The sequence below is a fragment of the Hypomesus nipponensis genome, chromosome 22 (assembly GCF_054491055.1).
Source record: "Hypomesus nipponensis isolate SF chromosome 22, ASM5449105v1, whole genome shotgun sequence".
Classification (NCBI taxonomy): Eukaryota; Metazoa; Chordata; class Actinopteri; order Osmeriformes; family Osmeridae; genus Hypomesus; species Hypomesus nipponensis.
This window is the reverse complement of record NC_140382.1, coordinates 1,425,683-1,447,307: the sequence shown is the minus strand read 5'-3', so window position 1 is coordinate 1,447,307 and position 21,625 is coordinate 1,425,683. Positions and strand designations below refer to the sequence as shown.

Genomic DNA, 21,625 nt, shown 5'->3' with positions numbered 1-21,625 from the left:
CGCAGGTTGTGTGTGTCATTCGCAACAACGCAGGCTAATCGATTTGCTAACGGTACCTGTTTTGCGGTTACGGACTGGCAACGTCACAATCACGTTGCCTGGCCGTCGCGGTTACGGGCTGCATGACGGAGACAACCGTAGGACAGAAAACACTTCAGCAGTGCATTCACCGGCGAACCGATAGCTGCTGGTTTGTAAATACGCAGGACCACCACAAACGGGAAGCGTTGGTTAATATGTTTATTGATACTGGGATGTTTACACAATTGTGCACAATACTTGCAATACTACTTTCTGACCTTGACAAATAACCCATATTAGGCTACAAAAGACTAAAAATAACACTAAAACCTAATAAAAACTAAACTAAAACTAAGCATTTTCAGCAATCAGTATATTGGCAGTGGGATAAGATGGAGATACATTTTGAGTGGATTTAGGGGAGGGGCCTTGAGCTCCGACTTGCGGGGAGGCCCCTTCAAAGTCCCAGCCGCTACTGGTCCTAGTATCGGTTTGATGTGAGTGTACATAGAGACTGCAACAAGTATTGCAAGTGCACAGAGCGTGCAAGCAAAATTATTTTGCATTAATTGGATATTGCAAAATATTTTTTTGATCTTTTTGTAATCTAAACATTACATTGGACTCTAATATTATTATATTTGATGAATGTATGTAACTATGAATATAGTAATACATTTAAGTATCAGTTTGGGACACATTTGCCCAGATAATAATGATACAAAGGCCCAATTCCAATGTCCCCCCTAAACCCTAAGGCCTGAACCCTCACAGACTTATTTGACATTACCTAGTAAGTAGTTGAGTGCAAGAGGCTTCTGATCAAATCTGATGAAAGCATATTTGGAATTTATCATCAAAGGACAAACTACAGTCAGTTCAGGCTATATTGACCATCACTTAGCTTTGTGTTTAAACTAGCATGTTAACTTTTATTTCTAAATACGTTTACATCAGGATTGGTTGCTCCTTGCATGCTTGTTTGTTTATTATTCTTCTTTCTTGTTTTATGAGGTGGGTTTTCTGGGATTTTCTCTCGCTACTGGGCTTCCTCTGGTAACCCTCATATTTCACATCACAACGCTGTGAATTGTGGTCAATTCCTTTAGCCAAAGTCTGCAAAATGTGGACTTTGGGTGCATAAAGGGCTGAAAATGTCTGCGAAATAGCCCTCACGCAATTTACAATTTGACAGCGGGACAGCCCTAAGCCCTTATACAGACTTAGCAAGAACACGCCTCAAAGTCCATGAGTCTGTGAGATCAGTGGGATCAGGCCTAACCATTCATAAACTCCAGAGAGAGGGAACTATTCACAGAAGGGTCTGTTTGAGTGAGAGAGAGGACACGAGCAGGGCAAGTCTACAATGATTTTTTTTTGCAATGTTCAAAAAATGTTCTTAAAACCGGTTCCAAACTACCTTCAATGGTCAAAGGTCAAGCTTTTGTCAGGGTCCACTAATGTGGTACCTCTCATCTGTCCTGCTGTGTCATTTCCTCTTCCTCTCGCTCATCACCATTCATTTCTGTCACAGCATTCACCGAGACAAAGTTTAATTTCTCTAATTGTCTGGACTAAACCATTGTTTCCTGTCAGCATTAGGTTGGCCTTATGGCCTTTTCTCTCTTCTGCTACAGGAATAGTTACAGAATTAGACATTCCATTAGCCCTGTTTGTCTGGCTATGTTGGAGATGCTCCGACCCAGTCATCTAGCCATCACATTTTGGCCCTTTTCAACGTTGCTCAAATCCTTATGTTTGCCAATGTTTCCTGTTTATAACCAGCTATGAGAAAGAAAAAGGCCTAATATGTCGCATCCACAAACGGATGCCATTAGATCGAGAATCAGTGTTGTTCACTTCACTTGTCGATGGTCATGTTTTGGCTAATCGGCGTAAAATCCCTGAAAATCTGAGATTATTGTTCACATTCAACTATTTGATCAATATCAATAAAATAGTAGCATAACATTAACAAGAATATTTACATTTTGTGTTAACCCACCACTTTCTGCAATACAGTATGCACCAAGTTGCAGGCTGTCCATGTGTAGGTTTAGTCATTGGCAGCTATTGGGGGGGCTGAAGGACCTTTGTGTGGGCCAGGGACTGCCATGTGATTTCACTCTGAAATGGGAACACCAGGGACAGAGACCATATTGGTTTAAGATAGTGGTAGCATATTTTCCGTAGCTGGAGGTAATTATTTTCTGAACTTTTTACACAAAGGGTAAACTGCCAAATGTTTCCATGTTTCTTTCCGTTATATCTGTGTTTGTCAATGTGTGTGTGTATTCTGTCAGTCGTATGACTGTCAGATACATGTGCTCATTTGTCTATTATGGTTTATAATCCCACATACCACCCTATCTTCTCACAGCTCCACCTGGCAGCCCTGGCCTCACTCAAAGGCGACGTGGGTGAGCTAAACAAGCGTCTGGTGCAGACAGAGCGAGAGAGAGACCTGTTGGAGAAGAGACTGGCCAAAGCACAGGTAAATGTTGCTCTACACCACACCTTGCCCAATGATGGTCCTAGTCTAAAGGCCTATTTAAACTGTCAAATGTTTTCAAATCATAAGGGTAACTTGAGTTACGAGTCAACGGCTCTATAGAGGTATTTTCTGAAGAGGTCATCCCCTCCTAGGAAGTTTGATCTGCAATCCAGGTATCTCCCTCCATCTTGTTATTGACAGGGCTACTAGTCAATCATCCAACTTGTGGTGAGGTTATTGTAGAGGGCTGAGATCCTGGGGGCAGGACCTCTCCACCCACTACACTCTGTCAGTGTAAATAGGCCTTGTCTACAGTTCCCACAATAACCAGAACATTTGATCAAAAACTGGACAAACAATCCAACCAGTTAACCTCTAAGCGTTGTTAAGTACCAAACTATGCTACGCACCAAATCATTTCTTATAGACTGGTACAAATGCCATGTATCGTTGGAAAGCTACGATCCTTGTGATTCTATTGATGTGAACCATTTCAAGATTGAGTCCAAAAGCCAGTACAATTAACTAGGGGTTTACCCATTTGAATCGCAATTCAGTCGTCTACATTTACATTTATGCATTTAGCACTCTTTTATCCAAAGCGACTTCCAAGAGAGAGCTTTACAAAAGAGCATAGGTCACTGATCTTAACAACGAGGTAGTCCCAAACACGGCAAGCAGCCAAAACATGAAGCATACGTTGTGAAAAACTAAACAAGTGCCGAAGGGAAGACCCATAAGAGCATGCAGTTATACAAGTTACAAATTAAAAACAACATGAACCCCAAAAAGTGCAAGACTGTACCTGTAGAAGAACAATCAACAGTAAAATATTTCACAGCGAGTACAAGAGTTTAAGAGTTAACTTTGTTATAACTAACCTACAAGAGCAACAAGTCTCAATAAGAGTCATTGTGATCCTGGAGGAAACTAACATCACTTCCAATCAAGCAAGCATTCCTAAGTGCCATTGTACTCCCGGAAAAAGTGCGTATTGAGCCTTTTCTTGAAGGTGGGGAGACAGTCTGTGTCCCTGATGGAGGTGGGGAGCTGGTTCCACCATTGGGGGGCCAGGCAGGAGAAGAGCTTGTGTTTGGACCGGGCAGTCTTGAGCGGTGGGACCACCAGGCAGTTGTCTGAAGAAGACCGTAGGTGACGGTTGGGGGTGTAAGGCTGCAGGAGAGACTTGATCTAGCGATTAACATCGACAAATGTTTTTTTTTTTTTTATGTTTGTAATAAAAAATCCCAAGAATTGATTTGAATTGAATTGTGAGGGACCAAAACCCCCGATAATTAACGTCTTTGTCCGACCACTAACATGTCAACATAGCGAAAGAAAACAGAACCGACTCACCTATAGACCCTCACAGTTGTCCAGTTATACAAAACATCCCAACTAAAATGGTCTGGTTACATTTTCAAAGGTCAGCCAAGTAAAATATTTAGTCCAAAACAATGTATTACATCCATAAATAGCCATGAACTCTCGTTGCATCAATCTAAATTTGCAGACAGTAGCGTCCAGTCACTCACATACACTCGGTCATAACTTAGGTGTTCTTCGGGATTTTCTGGATATTGTGGTGTCAAAATGGCCACTGCACTCTGACCTTTCAATTGACACCTCATTTGAGGATCTTCCATGTCCTGTCCTTCTAAAGCAAGGGTGGACAATCCTGGTCCTCAGGGGCCACAGTCCTGCATGTTTTAGATGTTTCCCTTTTCCAGTACACCTGTTTCAAATGAATGGGTTGTTATCAAGCTCTGTGGAAGCCGGGTAATGACCATTCCTTTGAATCAGGTGTGTTGGAGCAGGGAAACATCTAAAACATGCAGGACAGTGGCCCCTGAGGACCAGGATTGCCCACCCCTGTTTTAAAGCCAACCAGGGGCCAGTTGCATAAAAATAGACCTAGTCTTAGACTTAAATGTAAATTTAAGTCTTACTTGCCATAGACACTTCAATTTACCTGTTGCATAAAGCTTTACTATTAGTGACTAGCGTAAGACTGACTGAAGGCCAATTTATTCTTCTGCGTTTTTACGGACACGCACACAGGGAACGCCCTCTCCGTCAAGGAACTCCCTCTCCGTGCCCTCTCTGAGCCCCTCGCAAAGCTCTGCGTGCACCTCCTGATTTTCCTGACTATCTGTCCGTCCGTCATTTTAAGGATACCCCTTGGCTGTGATTGGTCCGTATTAAGAACTGCTAGAGTCAGGGGCGGAGGCGGGGTTGCCGTGACCAACAAGAAAACGGAATCCTTTGACCGCCATTGGTGTATGTTTTTACAATTCATATTTCAGCTAAACGGTACATGTAAATCAGCATCTGAATTAAAATGTGACGAGAAATGGGCAGTGTAGTTGCTGAAAATGTGCTTATTTTATTGATGAAACGGCTCATTTGTAAATTTGCTCTGACTTTTCGATAACTTAGCTAGCATCGCAGTGCAGCGCTATCTACTGTTCTGGCGGTTAATTGCTTTCAGCACGCAGAGCCGTCTGAGTTGTATAAATTCAACCAATCCGTCCGACTCCGTGCATGCGTCTGTCCGTAACGGAATCGGAGAAGTATAAATCGGCCTTGAGATAGCCTGTTGCGCTTTGCATTATGGGTAAAATTAGACAAAAAATTCAAGATGTCGGACAAAACAGCGACACAACAGCTTAAGATTGATACATTTAAACCTGATGAAAATCTATATCTGTTGGAGGAATACAATATTGAAAAAGTTGTCTTACTAACAAATAGTGCGTTTTTATTAAGCTTCTTAATTTAACCCCAACCCCCCTATTTTGACGATCTGAAACGCAAGTATCAAAACGCAAAGCGCAAGTAACTTTGTGGGCGTGACTTCAGCTTGGTTGTTATTTTGCCGGCGGGATAAATGACTTTGCGCCTGGCGCAAATCTAAAAAGGGTTGGTCTGAAGTAGCTACATTACTAATGGGTGTGGTTTGGGCGTAACGTGCAATAAACCAATCAGAGCATCATCTCACATTCCCTTTAAGAGCAGCGCTTGTTCCATGGCGAATTGCTATTATAACGGCGGATTTGCCAGGCGCACGCCAGCGGTTCACAGCCGAGGAGATCGACGATGTCGTCAGGGCCGTAAAAGATAGAGAAGTGGCATTGTATGAGAAAGGCAGAGCAGTTTTCTCATTGCACTAAATTGCCCACTCATGCTACTCATTCAAATTATTATTCTTATTTTTACATATATATATTTATTTAATTGTTATATTTTTTAATTGTTCAGTTCTTAGAATTAGTTTAAGTAATGTACTTAATTTATACCAGCATATGTTTATTGTTTGCACCTTCCTACCACAGCAAATCGCGTATTTGTGTAACATAAGTTTCATGGCGAATAAACCGAATTCTGATTCTGATGGGCATAGGAGAAGAAACCTAACCAAATTAGCTTTGGTTAAACAGTCATGGGAGGGAATTACCACCGTTGTTACAAATGAAGTTCACACACATAGAAATTTCTTATGAAAATCTTTTTATAATCATTGAAGAAATGTAACACGCCATAAATCAAAACAATGTAATGTAGCTTTGCAGAAAGAAGACCCTGGCTTCGCCAGCAGTGCGCACGGACCAAGCTTGCGCCCTTAAAATAGCATCTGAATATTACGCCATTGACTTTAAACCACGTTTTTCCCGGTCAGTGGCGGAATTGTTTTTCGGAAACTGCAAAATAGCACCAGGGAACGTTTGCGCCGGAACACGCCTCCTTTTTCGCTGAACCGCCCACGGGAGCGCAAAGTCATTTCGACATGCATCTGTGGAGGGAAAAGTCGGCTTTGCGTCGAGTGCAAACTAGGAATGACACTTGCGTCGTTGACTTAGTCAATTGCGCTGGGTGCAAGATAGGGCCCCAAAGCTACTTCTATACATCAACAACTCCAACGCAGATGGCTGGCGCTAGCGTCAATAAAGTGAGTGGAAAAGCAGAACCCACTCAACATTTCCTGCAGTTACAAATAACACAATTAATTCCTTTCGCAATAAATGATGCTATGATAATGACATAGCCTACTAACAGTTGTTGTCATAGCAACTAATCCCTTACCGCAAGTTTTAGCCAGGGGAGAGGTGGCTAACTTTTCTATCTCAAATTAAGACAGTATTACTATTTATGCAACAGACAGGCTTAGATAGACTCGACGAACCTGACAATTTAAGACAGTCTAAGGCTAAGACTAGTCTTAAACTTAGTTAATGCAACTGACCCCAGGTGAATCTGTGCCCCCCCCCCATCAGATCTGTCTGGGTTCAAAAATGTAACTTGGCTTCAATTGTTTCACAAATGAATTCTGTGAGTGTATAGCCAATAAAATTCTGAAGCAGGCCTTTTTCGGCGAGAGTAAGATAAAGCACTCTACTTTCATCAGAGACAACAATTGTGAAAAGTAATCACTTCAAGTATTTGACCATGGTTTACCAAGGGTCCTTTTGGAGTGTCCAAAGGGCACTTTTAGAAAACACCTGGCTATACCCTGAGAAAAAAAACTGTAAAATATTCATTTGTTGTGGTATTATACATTTTTTACTTGGACTAGTTCAGGCTTCATGCTGTGGTCCCATTGTGTCTTCCAGCTAATACCTCCCACCTAAAGGCATCTGTATGCAAAACAAAATGTAGGCGTAAATCAAAATGTTATATTTTGTGTTCAAGCTTCTATTACTGAAACCCAGTAGCACTTAGAGCAGTGGTTCTCAAACCTGTCCTCAGGGACCATTTCATTTATTTTAGTCATTTAGCAGACGCTCTTATCCAGAGCGACTTACAGTAAGTACAGGGACATTCCCCCCGAGGCAAGTAGGGTTAAGTGCCTTGCCCAAGGACACAACGTTATTTTGCACGGTGGGGAATCGATCCGGCAACCTTGTGATTGCTAGCCCGACTCCATCACTGCTCAGCCATCTGACTACCTGTCCTGCATGTTTTAGATGTTTCCCTGCTCCAACACACCTGATTCAAATGCATGTTCGTTACCAGGCTTCTACAGAGCTAGATAACGAGCCCTTCATTTGAATCAGGTGTGTTGATCCTCAATCCTTTTCTTCAACTTTCAAATCCTTCTTCTTCCTCAATCTTTTAGCTACAGCCACCATTTAAACTTTAAAATATTGACAAAACCCTAAACTATTTGTCAAAAATCTGCATTTTGATATCTATTCAACTTTTTTCAATATGACTGATTATGTTCCATTAGTTTTTCAAATTGTTTCTGAGATTTACATGGGTGTGTATGTGGAGAGCCTACTCTAGCACTCTGCTGACTGAAACGCTTAGAGCTTCTAAATCAGTTTCAAAAAGTATTTCTAGTTTTCCAGAACTGCTACAATTTTCACTCTTCATACTTCATTTTTGGATCAATAGATAGCTAATTTTGTGTTGGTCGTAGACAGTTGTCTGTGGAATCCAACAGACTTACACATCAGAGCCCCACAAAAGTGAGACAAAGTCCAACTCTTGCCCCATAAAGACCAATGCAAATCTGTGACAAGTTTGTCAGAGAAAGCACAAGGAACACGTTTTTGAAACTGCCGGTAGAGTAGTATTTCTGACTGCACAGACATATAAAGGATATCTCTGGTTTCTCTGGAGTCTTGGGTCTCGGAAAATATTATACATTTTTTTAAACATATTTTTGGGGATTGGACATATAGTTTTGCATCTAGGTTAACTTGTTTGAGGTGTGGATTATAGGTACATTTCTGTTATTCTCTCTGCCCTCATCACATTAGCAATCATAGCTGCACCATCACCGTGGCAACCAAACAGACACGCACCACTCTAGCTCAGGGATGCCAAACCTGCGGCTCGCGAGCCGCATGCGGCTCTTTGCCTGCTCCTGTTAGGCTCTTACTGAGCGGCTGGGGGAATAAAAGGAATAAAAGGGGGGGCAGGGGGGGGGGGCAGGGGGGGCAGGCCGGCCCTGTTCTAACTTAACATGCAAGGCCCTGCTTATTGACATAAACGTGATGCACGCGCAAGAATCACTTTCAACCCGCACAGAGACTGTGCATAATTCCGTCACTTATTATGCTGCGCGCGCGCGAAGCCACACCATTTCTGCAAGACGTGCTGACAAATTTGTCCAGCGATCCTCAAATCGACTTGTGAAATTCTTGCTATTTTTTGTTTTATTCCTTTTCTCAGCACCCAACTCATGTTTGAAAAATCGGTTTTGCTCTCTTGTAGGTGACGTTTGTTTCTCCCGGCCATCTCCTTCCTTTTGGCACTCTCACAGGGCGTGCACTAACGCCCTGTGGTGTAACGTAAATCATGAACGAAAAACAAGATTTTTTGACAAACGGGAATTTCATTTTAGAGCACATCGAGTCAAAAACAGGAATAAAAAAATATTGAAAGTAGAACACATTTTTGTGATAGCAAACCAGGCACTGTGCGGTCGTATAAAAACTGTTATGCTTTGCATTTTGACTGTCATTAGATCTGTTGTAGTGCGGGCGTGCATGTGTGGCTCTTTGCTACGGTAAGTAAGTCGCTCTGGATAAGAGCGTCTGCTAAATGACTAAATGTAAATGATACTACTGTATCTGCTACAACTATTTATATCCCAACTATAATTTCAGCTACTAAAAAGAATATTCTACTTCTTCTACTACATTTTAACAGTTAAACTTTCTGCTTCTCCCACAAGCCGATTTGCGGCTTGGCCACCAAATATAGCTGCAAGCAGCAATGGAGGGGCCAAGCAGTCCAGAGCAGGACATGGCCTCCATAGCACAATTAAGTCACAACAACCTGTTGCACTCATGGAACACACCAAGTTTGGTTGAAATATATGTTCAAGAGTACTGAGAGTTCAAAGTTATTTTTCTGGTATAACACTGCAGGCCTCCTCTGTTCCTCATGGGAACAATGGAACCCGCAATCGCGCAAATGGTTGCTGAGAAATGCTCTTGCATCTCGTTTGGTGGCTTCGCCACCGCTTTTGATTGTCTCTACCAAACAAACGTTTTTGAAAATTGAAAATCCATATAATTGCCTTTGTGAAACTGGGTCTAAAGATCATCTTTGCCAAATTTGGTAAACATTGGACAAAAATTGGGGTGTGCAAAAGGTTTTTACTCTTTTCCATGCAATCCAAAATGGCTGCTGCGTCCATTCGAATTTTATGAAAATGTATCAATAGTCAGGCTTGATATCTCACAAGACATCAACAGACAAATAAATTACTTTGATAAGGTAAACACTTCAACATTTATTAGCCAAAACACGTTTATGCTTCCGGCCACGCCCCCTTTTACTCACATGACACAAGTTTTGGAGGACATACTCAGAAAAAGGTTCCGAGTAGGCATACCAAATTTGGTGTCACTATCTCAAAGAACTGCTGAGATATGGTTTCACTTCCTGTTTGGCGGCTTTTCTGCAGAATTTGATTGGCTGTACCGGAGAGAAGGTTGTGAGGATCAAAATTATCTTTGATAGCTTTTGTGAGGCTTGGTCTGAAGATCATATCTGGTAATTTTGAAGAAGGTTTGACAGAATTTATAGGAGGAGTAGGCTTTCAAAGGTTTTTGATAAAACCGGAAATAGTGGAAAATCTGTAGAACCAGAAATTGACGCCATGGTGTGCATTGAACTCGTCTTGATCCAGGGAATCCAACGGTACCTCATTTTTGAAAATGGGTCATACGGTTCAAAAGTTGCGTGTGTAAACACAAGTCCAACTTTGAGCCGTTGGTGGCGCTAGACTGCCAAAGAATGAGACATGAAACTTTGTGAATTGGACCAGGGGACTGTCCCTAATGAGTGTGCCAAATTTCACAACTTTCGACCAAGCGCTTCTAGGGCCTGCCATAGGACCCCATGGCGGAATAATAATAATAATAAATATAGCTGCAAGCAGCAATGGAGGGGCCAAGCAGTCCAGAGCAGGACATGGCCTCCATAGCACTTGCGCAACAATTAAGTCACAATAACCTGTTGCACTCATTGCAACACACCAAGTTTGGTTGAAATATCTGTTTGCGTTCCAAAGTACTGAGTGTTCAAACTGTTTTTTTTTCTGGTATAACACCACAGGCCTCCTCTGCCCCTCGTGGGAACGGAACCCAAGTTTGGTGACAATCGCACAAATGGTTGCTGAGTTACGGTCTCACGTGTCTTTTGCGGCTTCGCTGCCGCCTTTGATCGGCTCTACCGAACAAACGGTTTTGAAAATGGTAAATCCATCTTACACCTTTTTGAAGCTTGGTCTGAAGATCATCTGTGCCAAATTTTGTAAACATCGGACAACATTTGGGGCGTGTAAAAGGTTTTTACACTTTTCCATTAAATCCAAAATGGCGGCCGCGTCAATTCGGTTGTTATGAAATATTAACGATGGTCAAGCTTGATAACTCACAAGACATCAACAGACAAATAAATTACTTTATTAAGGTAAACACTTAAATAGTTATTAGCCAAAACACGTTTATGCTTCCGGCCACGCCCCCTTTTAGTCACATGACACAATATTTGGAGGACATCCTCAGAATAAGGTTCCGAGTAGGCATACCAAATTTGGTGTCACTGTCTCAAAGAACTGTTGAGATATTACTTCATTTCCTGTTTGGTGGCTTTCCAGATGACTTTGATTGGCTGTCACGGACAAACGGTTGTGGGGATCAAAATGCTCTACCATAACTTTTGTGCGGCTTAGTCTGAAGATCATCTCTGGTAATTTTTAAGAAGATTTGCCAAGAATTGTAGGAGGAGTAGGCTTTCAAAGGTTTTTGATAAAACCGGAAATAGCGGACACTCTATATAACCGGAAATTGACGCCATGGTGTGCATTGAACTCGGCTTGATCCACGGAATCCAACGGTATCTCATGTTTGCAAATGGGTCATACGGTTCAAAAGTTGCGTGTGTAAACATAAGTCCAACTTTGACCCGTTGGTGGCGCTAGATTGCCCAAGTATGGGACATGTGAATTGGACCAGGGGACTGTCCCCAATGAGTGTGCCAAATTTCAAAACTTTCGACCATGCGCTTATGGGGGCTGCCATAGACACCCAGTCCTAAGAATAATAATAATAAATATAACTGCAAGCAGTAATGGCGGATTCCTCCAAACATTGTGAACCATTGAATTGTTTTAATTCTTGACAAATTGTAACTGTATAGAAAAATCAATGCTGCTGACTTACCAAGGGGATACCAAATCTGACCAATTCCAAATATAGCTGCAAGCAGCAATGAGGTGGCCAAGCAGTCAAATAACCCAGAAAACATTTTAGACATCCTCAGAAGATGGTAACAAGTACACGCAGCAAGTTTGGTGTGAATCCATCAAAGATTTGCTGAGATACAACCCAACTTCCTGTTTGCTGGCTTAACGGCACATTTTGATTGCCTGTACCGGAAAAACGGTTTCGAAAATCAGAAAACCATGTGTTAGCTTTTGTGAGGCTTGGTCTGAATATAATCTCTGCTAAATTTGGTGAAGATTTGACAACATGTGTAGGAGGAGTACAGAAAAAACGTTTTTCATTGAATTCAAAATGGCGGCCGCATAAATTCGGCTATTATCACAAATTATTATGAGTCACACACGGGATGTCCCAAGATATCATGAGACAAAGGAATCACTCAATAAAGGCAAACAAATCAATAGTTATTGGCCAAAACACATTTTTGCTTCCTGCGGCCACGCCCAGTGATCACATGACACCAAATTGTCTAGATATCCTCGGAAGAGGGTTCTGAGTCATCATACCAAGTTTGGTGTTGATATCTTGAAGATTTGCTGAGATATGACTTCACTTCCTGTTTGGCTGCTTTTCTGCTGAATTTGATTGGCTGTACCGGACAAACGGTTGTGAGGATCACAATTCTAATCGATAACTTTTGTGAGGCTTGGTCTGAAGATCATCTCTGGTCATTTTGAAGAAGTTTTGACAAAAATTGTAGGAGGAGTAGGCTTTCAAAGGTTTTTGATAAAACCGGAAATAGCGGAAAATCTATATATTTGACGAAATTGACGTCATAGGGTGCGTTGAACTCGGCTTGATCCAAGGAATCCAATGGTACCTCATTTGTGAAAATCGGTCATACGGTTCAAAAGTTGCGTGTGTAAACACAAGTCCAACTTTGACCCGTTGGTGGCGCTAGAGTGGTCTAATGGGAGACATGAAACTTGGTGTAAGTATAGAAGTAACTGTCCTTAATGAGTGTGCCAAATTTCACAAAAAGTTACCATATGGTTCTAGGGGCTGCCATTGACTTCCATGGTACAAGAATAAAAAAAAGAATAAAACTAACAAATATAGCTGCAAGCAGCAATGGAGGGGCCAAGCAGTCCAGAGCAGGACATGGCCTCCATAGCACTTGCGCAACAATTAAGTCACAATAACCTGTTGCACTCATGCAACACACCAAGTTTGGTTGAAATATCTGTTTGCGTTCCAAAGTACTGAGTGTTTAAAGTGTTTTTTTCCGGTGTAACACCACAGGCCTCCTCTGATCCTCTTGGGAACGATGGAACCCAAGTTCGGTGACAATCGCTAAAATGGTTGCTGAGTTACGCTCTAACGTGTCTTTTGTGGCTTCGCCGCCGCCTTTGATCGGCTCTACCGAACAAACGGTTTCGAAAATTTGAAAATCCATCAGACACCTTTGTGAAGCTTGGTCTGAAGATCATCTGTGCCAAATTTAGTAAACATTGGACAAAATTTGGGGCGTGTAAAAGGTTTTTACACTTTTCCATGAAATCCAAAATGGCGGCCGCGTCAATTCGGTTGTTATGAAATATTATCGATGGTCAAGCTTGATATCTCACAAGACATCAAGAGACAAAGAAATTACTTTATTAAGGTAAATACTTCAACAGTTATTAGCCAAAACACGTTTATGCTTCCGGCCACGCCCCCTTTTAGTCACATGACACCATTTTTGGAGGACATCCTTAGAATAAAGTTCAGAGTAAGCGTACCAACTTTGGTGTCACTGCCTCAAAGAACTGCTGAGATATCGCTTCACTTCCTGTTTGGCGGCTTTTCTGCAGAATTTGATTGGCTGTACCGGACAAACGGTTTTGAAAATCAAATATCCTTCGATAACTTTTGTGAGGCTTGGTCTGAAGATCATATCTGGTAATTTTGAAGAAGATTTGACAAAATTTGTAGGAGGAGTAGGCTTTTAAAGGTTTTTGATAAAACCGGAAATAGCGGAAAATCTATATAACCGGAAATTGACGCCATGGTGTGCATTGCACTCGGCTTGATCCAGGGAATCCAATGGTACCTCATTTTTGAAAATGGGACATACGGTTCAAAAGTTGCGTGTGTAAACACAACTCCAACTTTGACCCGTTGGTGGCGCTAGAGTGCCAAAGTATGGGACATGAAACTTTGTGACTTGGACCGGGGGACTGTCCCTAATGAGTGTGCCAAATTTCACAACTTTCGACCAAGCGCTTCTAGGGCCTGCCATAGACACCCAGTCTTAAGAATAATAATAATAAATATAACTGCAAGCAGTAATGGCGGATTCCTCCAAACACTGCGAACCATTGAAAAATGTTTATTTTTGACAAATTGTAACTGTATAGAAAAATGTATGCTGCAGAATTACCAATGGCATACCAAATCTGAAATGCAATACCATCAAGATCCACAAGGGCCTTTATTTCAAGCCAGTAAGTGAAGGAAGGGGGCTTGGTGAGCTTATCCATTCCAGAAAGCCTTGTATCTTTATGCATTAAGGCGTGGCCTGTAGCGCCACCTATGGGTAATGGTGGACCATTTGTGGTGTGGTAGTTACTCTTGGCCTATACTATTAATGTTTCAGGATTTTAAAAACTTTTTACCATTGCATATAAAATCGGAAATGCAATACCAACAGGATCCACATGGGCTTTGGGTAAAGTGTGGTAGTTACTCTTGGCCTGTACTGTCAATGTGTCAGGATTTGGAGACCTTTTTACTATTGCATACAAAGTAGGAAATGCAATGACACCAAGGTCCTCAAGGGCCTATGCTGATATTCAAGGAATGAGTGGGGGCTTGGTCAGCCCACACAGTCCTGATATGTTGCGTGTGTGTCTTGCCAAGCCCGCGCGTGTCAAGGGAAGAATGAGTGTCTGAGAATTTGGAGCATGCGCGGGGAGGAGCAGGGGACACATTTCATTGTAAATTTCCCTAGAAATTAGCCAAGCATGCATGTTTCAAAGATTCACCAAAAATCGACCTTTCATCTTAGAGTCAACTTTTTCTCAGATTTGTGTACTAAACATTCTCAAGAGTCTTCATATGAACTTGTTTGACTGGCTTACGTGTAAAGCATTGCGAACCATTGAAAAATGTATATTCTTGACAAATTGTAACTGTATAGAAAAATCAATGCTGCAGAATTTCCAATGGGATACCAAATCTGAAATGCAATAACATCAAGATCCACAAGGGCCTTTATTTCAAGCCAAGAAGTGAAGCGCTTTAATCTTCACAAGAAGTGAAGTGCTTTGTGCTTTAGGGCGTGGCCTGTAGCGACACCTATTGGTAATGGTGGGCCATTTGTGGTGTGGTAGTTACTCTTGGCCTATACTATCAATGTTTCAGGATGTTTTTAACTTTTTACCATTGCATACAAAATCGGAAAAATATACCAACAATATCCACATGGGCTTTTGTTAAAGTGTTGTTGTTACTATTGGCCTTTACTATCAATGTTTCAGGATTTGGAGAACTTTTTACCATGGCAAACAAAATCTGAAATGCAATACCATCAAGATCCACAAGGCCTTTGCAAAAGACCAAGGAATGAGTGGGGGCTTGGTAAGCCCACACTCTCCTGAAATGTTGCGTGTGCGTCTTGCCAAGCCCGCGCGTGTGTCAAGGGAAGACCTATGGGTAATAGTGGGCCATTTGTGGTGTGGTAGTTACTCTTGGTCTATACTATCAATGTTTCAGGATTTTTATAACTTTTTACCATTGTATACAAAATCGGAAAAGCAATACCAACAAGATCCACATGGGCTTTTTGTTAAAGTGTTTCTTTGCCTTTACTATCTATGTTTCAGGATTTTGAGACCTTTTTACCATTGCATACAAAATCGGAAATGCAATACCATCAAGATCCACATGGGCCTTTTTTCAAGCCAATACGTGAAGGGAGGGGGCTTGGTGAACCTATCCATTCCAGAAAGCCTTGTATCTTTGTGCTTTTGGGCGTGGCCTATAGCGCCACCTATGGGTAATGGTGGGCCATTTGAGGTGTGGTATTTACTCTTGGTCTATACTATCAATGTTTCAGGATTTGAGACCTTTTTACCATTGCATACAAAATCGGAAATGCAATACCATCAAGAGCCACATGGGCCTTTGCTAAAGACCAAGGAATGAGTGGGGGCTTGGTCAGCCCACACTCTCCTGAAATGTTGCGTGTGCGTCTTGGCCGCGCGTGTGTCAAGGGAAGGCTGAGTGTGTGTGAGATTTTGGAGCACGCGCGGGGAGGAGCAGGGGAGACATTCATTGGAAATTTGCCTAGAAATTAGCCAAGCAAGCATGTTTCAAATATTCACCAAAAATCGACCTTTCATCTTACAGTCAACTTTTTCACAGATTTGTGTTATGAACATTCTCAAGAGTCTTCATATGAACTTGTGATTGAATCAGAGTATCAGTTTTTGACTGGCTGATGTGCAAAGCATTATTTTAGCGTTAGCGATAAGTTCAATTTGCTTTATATCAATCATTTTTAGAGATATGAATTTGCCTTTGCACATGGTAATATGTTGTAGTGTCTTCCTCCGATCTACCAAGTTTAGTGTTGATATCTCAAAGATTTGCTGAGACATGACTTCACATCCTGTTTGGCGGCTTTTCTGATGAATTTGATTGGCTGTACCGGACAGACGGTTATGAGGATCAAAATTCCTTTGATAACTTTTGTGAGGCTTGGTTTGAAGATCATCTCTGGTGATTTTGAAGAATATATGACAAAAATTGTAGGAGGAGTAGGCTTTCAAAGGTTTTTGATAAAACCGGAAATGGCGGGAAATCTATATAACCGGAAATTAACGCCATGGTGTGCGTTGAACTCGGCTTGATCCAGGGAATCCAATGGTACCTCATTTTTGAAAATTAGTCATACGGTTCAAAAGTTGCGTGTGTAAACACAAGTCCAACTTTGACCCATTGGTGGCGCTAGAGTGGTCTAATGGGAGACATGAAACTTGGTGTAGGTATAGAAGAAACTGTCCTTAATGAGTGTGCCAAATTTCACAAAAAGTTGTCGATGGGGTCTAGGGGCTGCCATTGACTCCCATGGTACAAGAATTACAAATAATAAAACCACCAATAACAATAGGTTTCCTCCTTACGGAGGAATCCTAAATATAACTGCAAGCAGTAATGGCGGATTCCTCCAAACACTGCGAACCATTGAAAAATGTTTATTTTTGACAAATTGTAACTGTATAGAAAAATGTATGCTGCAGAATTACCAATGGCATACCAAATCTGAAATGCAATACCATCAAGATCCACAAGGGCCTTTATTTCAAGCCAGTAAGTGAAGGAAGGGGGCTTGGTGAGCTTATCCATTCAGGAAAGCCTTGTATCTTTATGCATTAAGGCGTGGCCTGTAGCGCCACCTATGGGTAATGGTGGACCATTTGTGGTGTGGTAGTTACTCTTGGCCTATACTATTAATGTTTCAGGATTTTAAAAACTTTTTACCATTGCATATAAAATCGGAAATGCAATACCAACAGGATCCACATGGGCTTTGGGTAAAGTGTGGTAGTTACTCTTGGCCTGTACTGTCAATGTGTCAGGATTTGGAGACCTTTTTACTATTGCATACAAAGTAGGAAATGCAATGACACCAAGGTCCTCAAGGGCCTATGCTGATATTCAAGGAATGAGTGGGGGCTTGGTCAGCCCACACAGTCCTGATATGTTGCGTGTGTGTCTTGCCAAGCCCGCGCGTGTCAAGGGAAGAATGAGTGTCTGAGAATTTGGAGCATGCGCGGGGAGGAGCAGGGGACACATTTCATTGTAAATTTCCCTAGAAATTAGCCAAGCATGCATGTTTCAAAGATTCACCAAAAATCGACCTTTCATCTTAGAGTCAACTTTTTCTCAGATTTGTGTACTAAACATTCTCAAGAGTCTTCATATGAACTTGTTTGACTGGCTTACGTGTAAAGCATTGCGAACCATTGAAAAATGTATATTCTTGACAAATTGTAACTGTATAGAAAAATCAATGCTGCAGAATTTCCAATGGGATACCAAATCTGAAATGCAATAACATCAACATCCACAAGGGCCTTTATTTCAAGCCAAGAAGTGAAGCGCTTTAATCTTCACAAGAAGTGAAGTGCTTTGTGCTTTAGGGCGTGGCCTGTAGCGACACCTATTGGTAATGGTGGGCCATTTGTGGTGTGGTAGTTACTCTTGGCCTATACTATCAATGTTTCAGGATGTTTTTAACTTTTTACCATTGCATACAAAATCGGAAATGCAATACCAACAAGATCCACATGGGCTTTTGTTAAAGTGTTGTTGTTACTCTTGGCCTTTACTATCAATGTTTCAGGATTTGGATAACTTTTTACCATGGCAAACAAAATCTGAAATGCAATACCATCAAGATCCACATGGCCTTTGCAAAAGACCAAGGAACACTCTCCTGAAATGTTGCGTGTGCGTCTTGCCAAGCCCGCGCGTGTGTCAAGGGAAGACCTATGGGTAATAGTGGGCCATTTGTGGTGTGGTAGTTACTCTTGGTCTATACTATCAATGTTTCAGGATTTTTATAACTTTTTACCATTGTATACAAAATCGGAAAAGCAATACCAACAAGATCCACATGGGCTTTTTGTTAAAGTGTTTCTTTGCCTATACTATCTATGTTTCAGGATTTTGAGACCTTTTTACCATTGCATACAAAATCGGAAATGCAATACCATCAAGAGCCACATGGGCCTTTTTTTCAAGCCAATAAGTGAAGGGAGGGGGCTTGGTGAGCCTATCCATTCCAGAAAGCCTTGTATATTTGTGCTTTTTGGCGTGGCCTGTAGCGCCACCTATGGGTAATGGTGGGCCATTTGTGGTGTGGTAGTTACTCTTGGTCTATACTATCAATGTTTCAGGATTTTTATAACTTTTTACCATTGCATACAAAATCGGAAATGCAATACCAACAAGATCCACATGGGCTTTTGTTAAAGTGTTTCTCGGCCTACACTATCAATGTTTCAGGATTTGAGACCTTTTTACCATTGCATACAAAATCGGAAATGCAATACCATCAAGAGCCACATGGGCCTTTGCTAAAGACCAAGGAATGAGTGGGGGCTTGGTCAGCCCACACTCTCCTGAAATGTTGCGTGTGCGTCTTGGCCGCGCGTGTGTCAAGGGAAGGCTGAGTGTGTGTGAGATTTTGGAGCACGCGCGGGGAGGAGCAAGGGAGACATTCATTGGAAATTTGCCTAGAAATTAGCCAAGCAAGCATGTTTCAAATATTCACCAAAAATCGACCTTTCATCTTACAGTCAACTTTTTCACAGATTTGTGTTATGAACATTCTCAAGAGTTTTCATATGAACTTGTGATTGAATCAGAGTATCAGTTTTTGAATGGCTGATGTGTAAAGCATAATTTTAGCGTTAGCGATAAGTTCAATTTGCTTTATATCAATCATTTTTTGAGATATGAATTTGCCTTTGCACATGGTAACATGTTGTAGTGTCTTCCTCCGATCTACCAAGTTTAGTGTTGATATCTCAAAGATTTGCTGAGACATGACTTCACATCCTGTTTTGCGGCTTTTCTGATGAATTTGATTGGCTGTACCGGACAGACGGTTATGAGGATCAAAATTCCTTTGATAACATTTGTGAGGCTTGGTCTGAAGATCATCTCTGGTGATTTTGAAGAAGATATGACAAAAATTGTAGGAGGAGTAGGCTTTCAAAGGTTTTTGATAAAACCGGAAATGGCGGGAAATCTATATAACCGGAAATTAACGCCATGGTGTGCGTTGAACTCGGCTTGATCCAGGGAATCCAATGGTACCTCATTTTTGAAAATGAGTCATACGGTTCAAAAGTTGCGTGTGTAAACACAAGTCCAACTTTGACCCATTGGTGGCGCTAGAGTGGTCTAATGGGAGACATGAAACTTGGTGTAGGTATAGAAGAAACTGTCCTTAATGAGTGTGCCAAATTTCACAAAAAGTTGTCGATGGGGTCTAGGGGCTGCCATTGACTCCCATGGTACAAGAATTACAAATAATAAAACCACCAATAACAATAGGTTTCCTCCTTACGGAGGAATCCTAAATATAACTGCAAGCAGTAATGGCGGATTCCTCCAAACACTGCGAACCATTGAAAAATGTTTATTTTTGACAAATTGTAACTGTATAGAAAAATGTATGCTGCAGAATTACCAATGGCATACCAAATCTGAAATGCAATACCATCAAGATCCACAAGGGCCTTTATTTCAAGCCAGTAAGTGAAGGAAGGGGGCTTGGTGAGCTTATCCATTCCAGAAAGCCTTGTATCTTTATGCATTAAGGCGTGGCCTGTAGCGCCACCTATGGGTAATGGTGGACCATTTGTGGTGTGGTAGTTACTCTTGGCCTATACTATTAATGTTTCAGGATTTTAAAAACTTTTTACCATTGCATATAAAATCGGAAATGCAATACCAACAGGATCCACATGGGCTTTGGGTAAAGTGTGGTAGTTACTCTTGGCCTGTACTGTCAATGTGTCAGGATTTGGAGACCTTTTTACTATTGCATACAAAGTAGGAAATGCAATGACACCAAGGTCCTCAAGGGCCTATGCTGATATTCAAGGAATGAGTGGGGGCTTGGTCAGCCCACACAGTCCTGATATGTTGCGTGTGTGTCTTGCCAAGCCCGCGCGTGTCAAGGGAAGAATGAGTGTCTGAGAATTTGGAGCATGCGCGGGGAGGAGCAGGGGACACATTTCATTGTAAATTTCCCTAGAAATTAGCCAAGCATGCATGTTTCAAAGATTCACCAAAAATCGACCTTTCATCTTAGAGTCAACTTTTTCTCAGATTTGTGTACTAAACATTCTCAAGAGTCTTCATATGAACTTGTTTGACTGGCTTACGTGTAAAGCATTGCGAACCATTGAAAAATGTATATTCTTGACAAATTGTAACTGTATAGAAAAATCAATGCTGCAGAATTTCCAATGGGATACCAAATCTGAAATGCAATAACATCAAGATCCACAAGGGCCTTTATTTCAAGCCAAGAAGTGAAGCGCTTTAATCTTCACAAGAAGTGAAGTGCTTTGTGCTTTAGGGCGTGGCCTGTAGCGACACCTATTGGTAATGGTGGGCCATTTGTGGTGTGGTAGTTACTCTTGGCCTATACTATCAATGTTTCAGGATGTTTTTAACTTTTTACCATTGCATACAAAATCGGAAAAATATACCAACAATATCCACATGGGCTTTTGTTAAAGTGTTGTTGTTACTATTGGCCTTTACTATCAATGTTTCAGGATTTGGAGAACTTTTTACCATGGCAAACAAAATCTGAAATGCAATACCATCAAGATCCACAAGGCCTTTGCAAAAGACCAAGGAATGAGTGGGGGCTTGGTAAGCCCACACTCTCCTGAAATGTTGCGTGTGCGTCTTGCCAAGCCCGCGCGTGTGTCAAGGGAAGACCTATGGGTAATAGTGGGCCATTTGTGGTGTGGTAGTTACTCTTGGTCTATACTATCAATGTTTCAGGATTTTTATAACTTTTTACCATTGTATACAAAATCGGAAAAGCAATACCAACAAGATCCACATGGGCTTTTTGTTAAAGTGTTTCTTTGCCTTTACTATCTATGTTTCAGGATTTTGAGACCTTTTTACCATTGCATACAAAATCGGAAATGCAATACCATCAAGATCCACATGGGCCTTTTTTCAAGCCAATACGTGAAGGGAGGGGGCTTGGTGAACCTATCCATTCCAGAAAGCCTTGTATCTTTGTGCTTTTGGGCGTGGCCTATAGCGCCACCTATGGGTAATGGTGGGCCATTTGAGGTGTGGTATTTACTCTTGGTCTATACTATCAATGTTT

At 41.5% G+C, this 21,625-nt stretch overlaps 1 protein-coding gene across 2 annotated transcripts in view; it reads left to right on the top strand.

The window, feature by feature from the left end:
• Window positions 1–21,625, top strand: part of mcc (MCC regulator of WNT signaling pathway) — a 334,586-nt gene that overhangs the window by 59,876 nt on the left and 253,085 nt on the right. For both annotated transcript variants that reach the window (XM_084687682.1, XM_084687681.1), the window contains exon 4: window positions 2,402–2,515. In XM_084687682.1, the coding sequence (XP_084543808.1) occupies window positions 2,402–2,515 (114 nt within the window). The remainder of the gene's footprint in view (window positions 1–2,401; window positions 2,516–21,625) is intronic.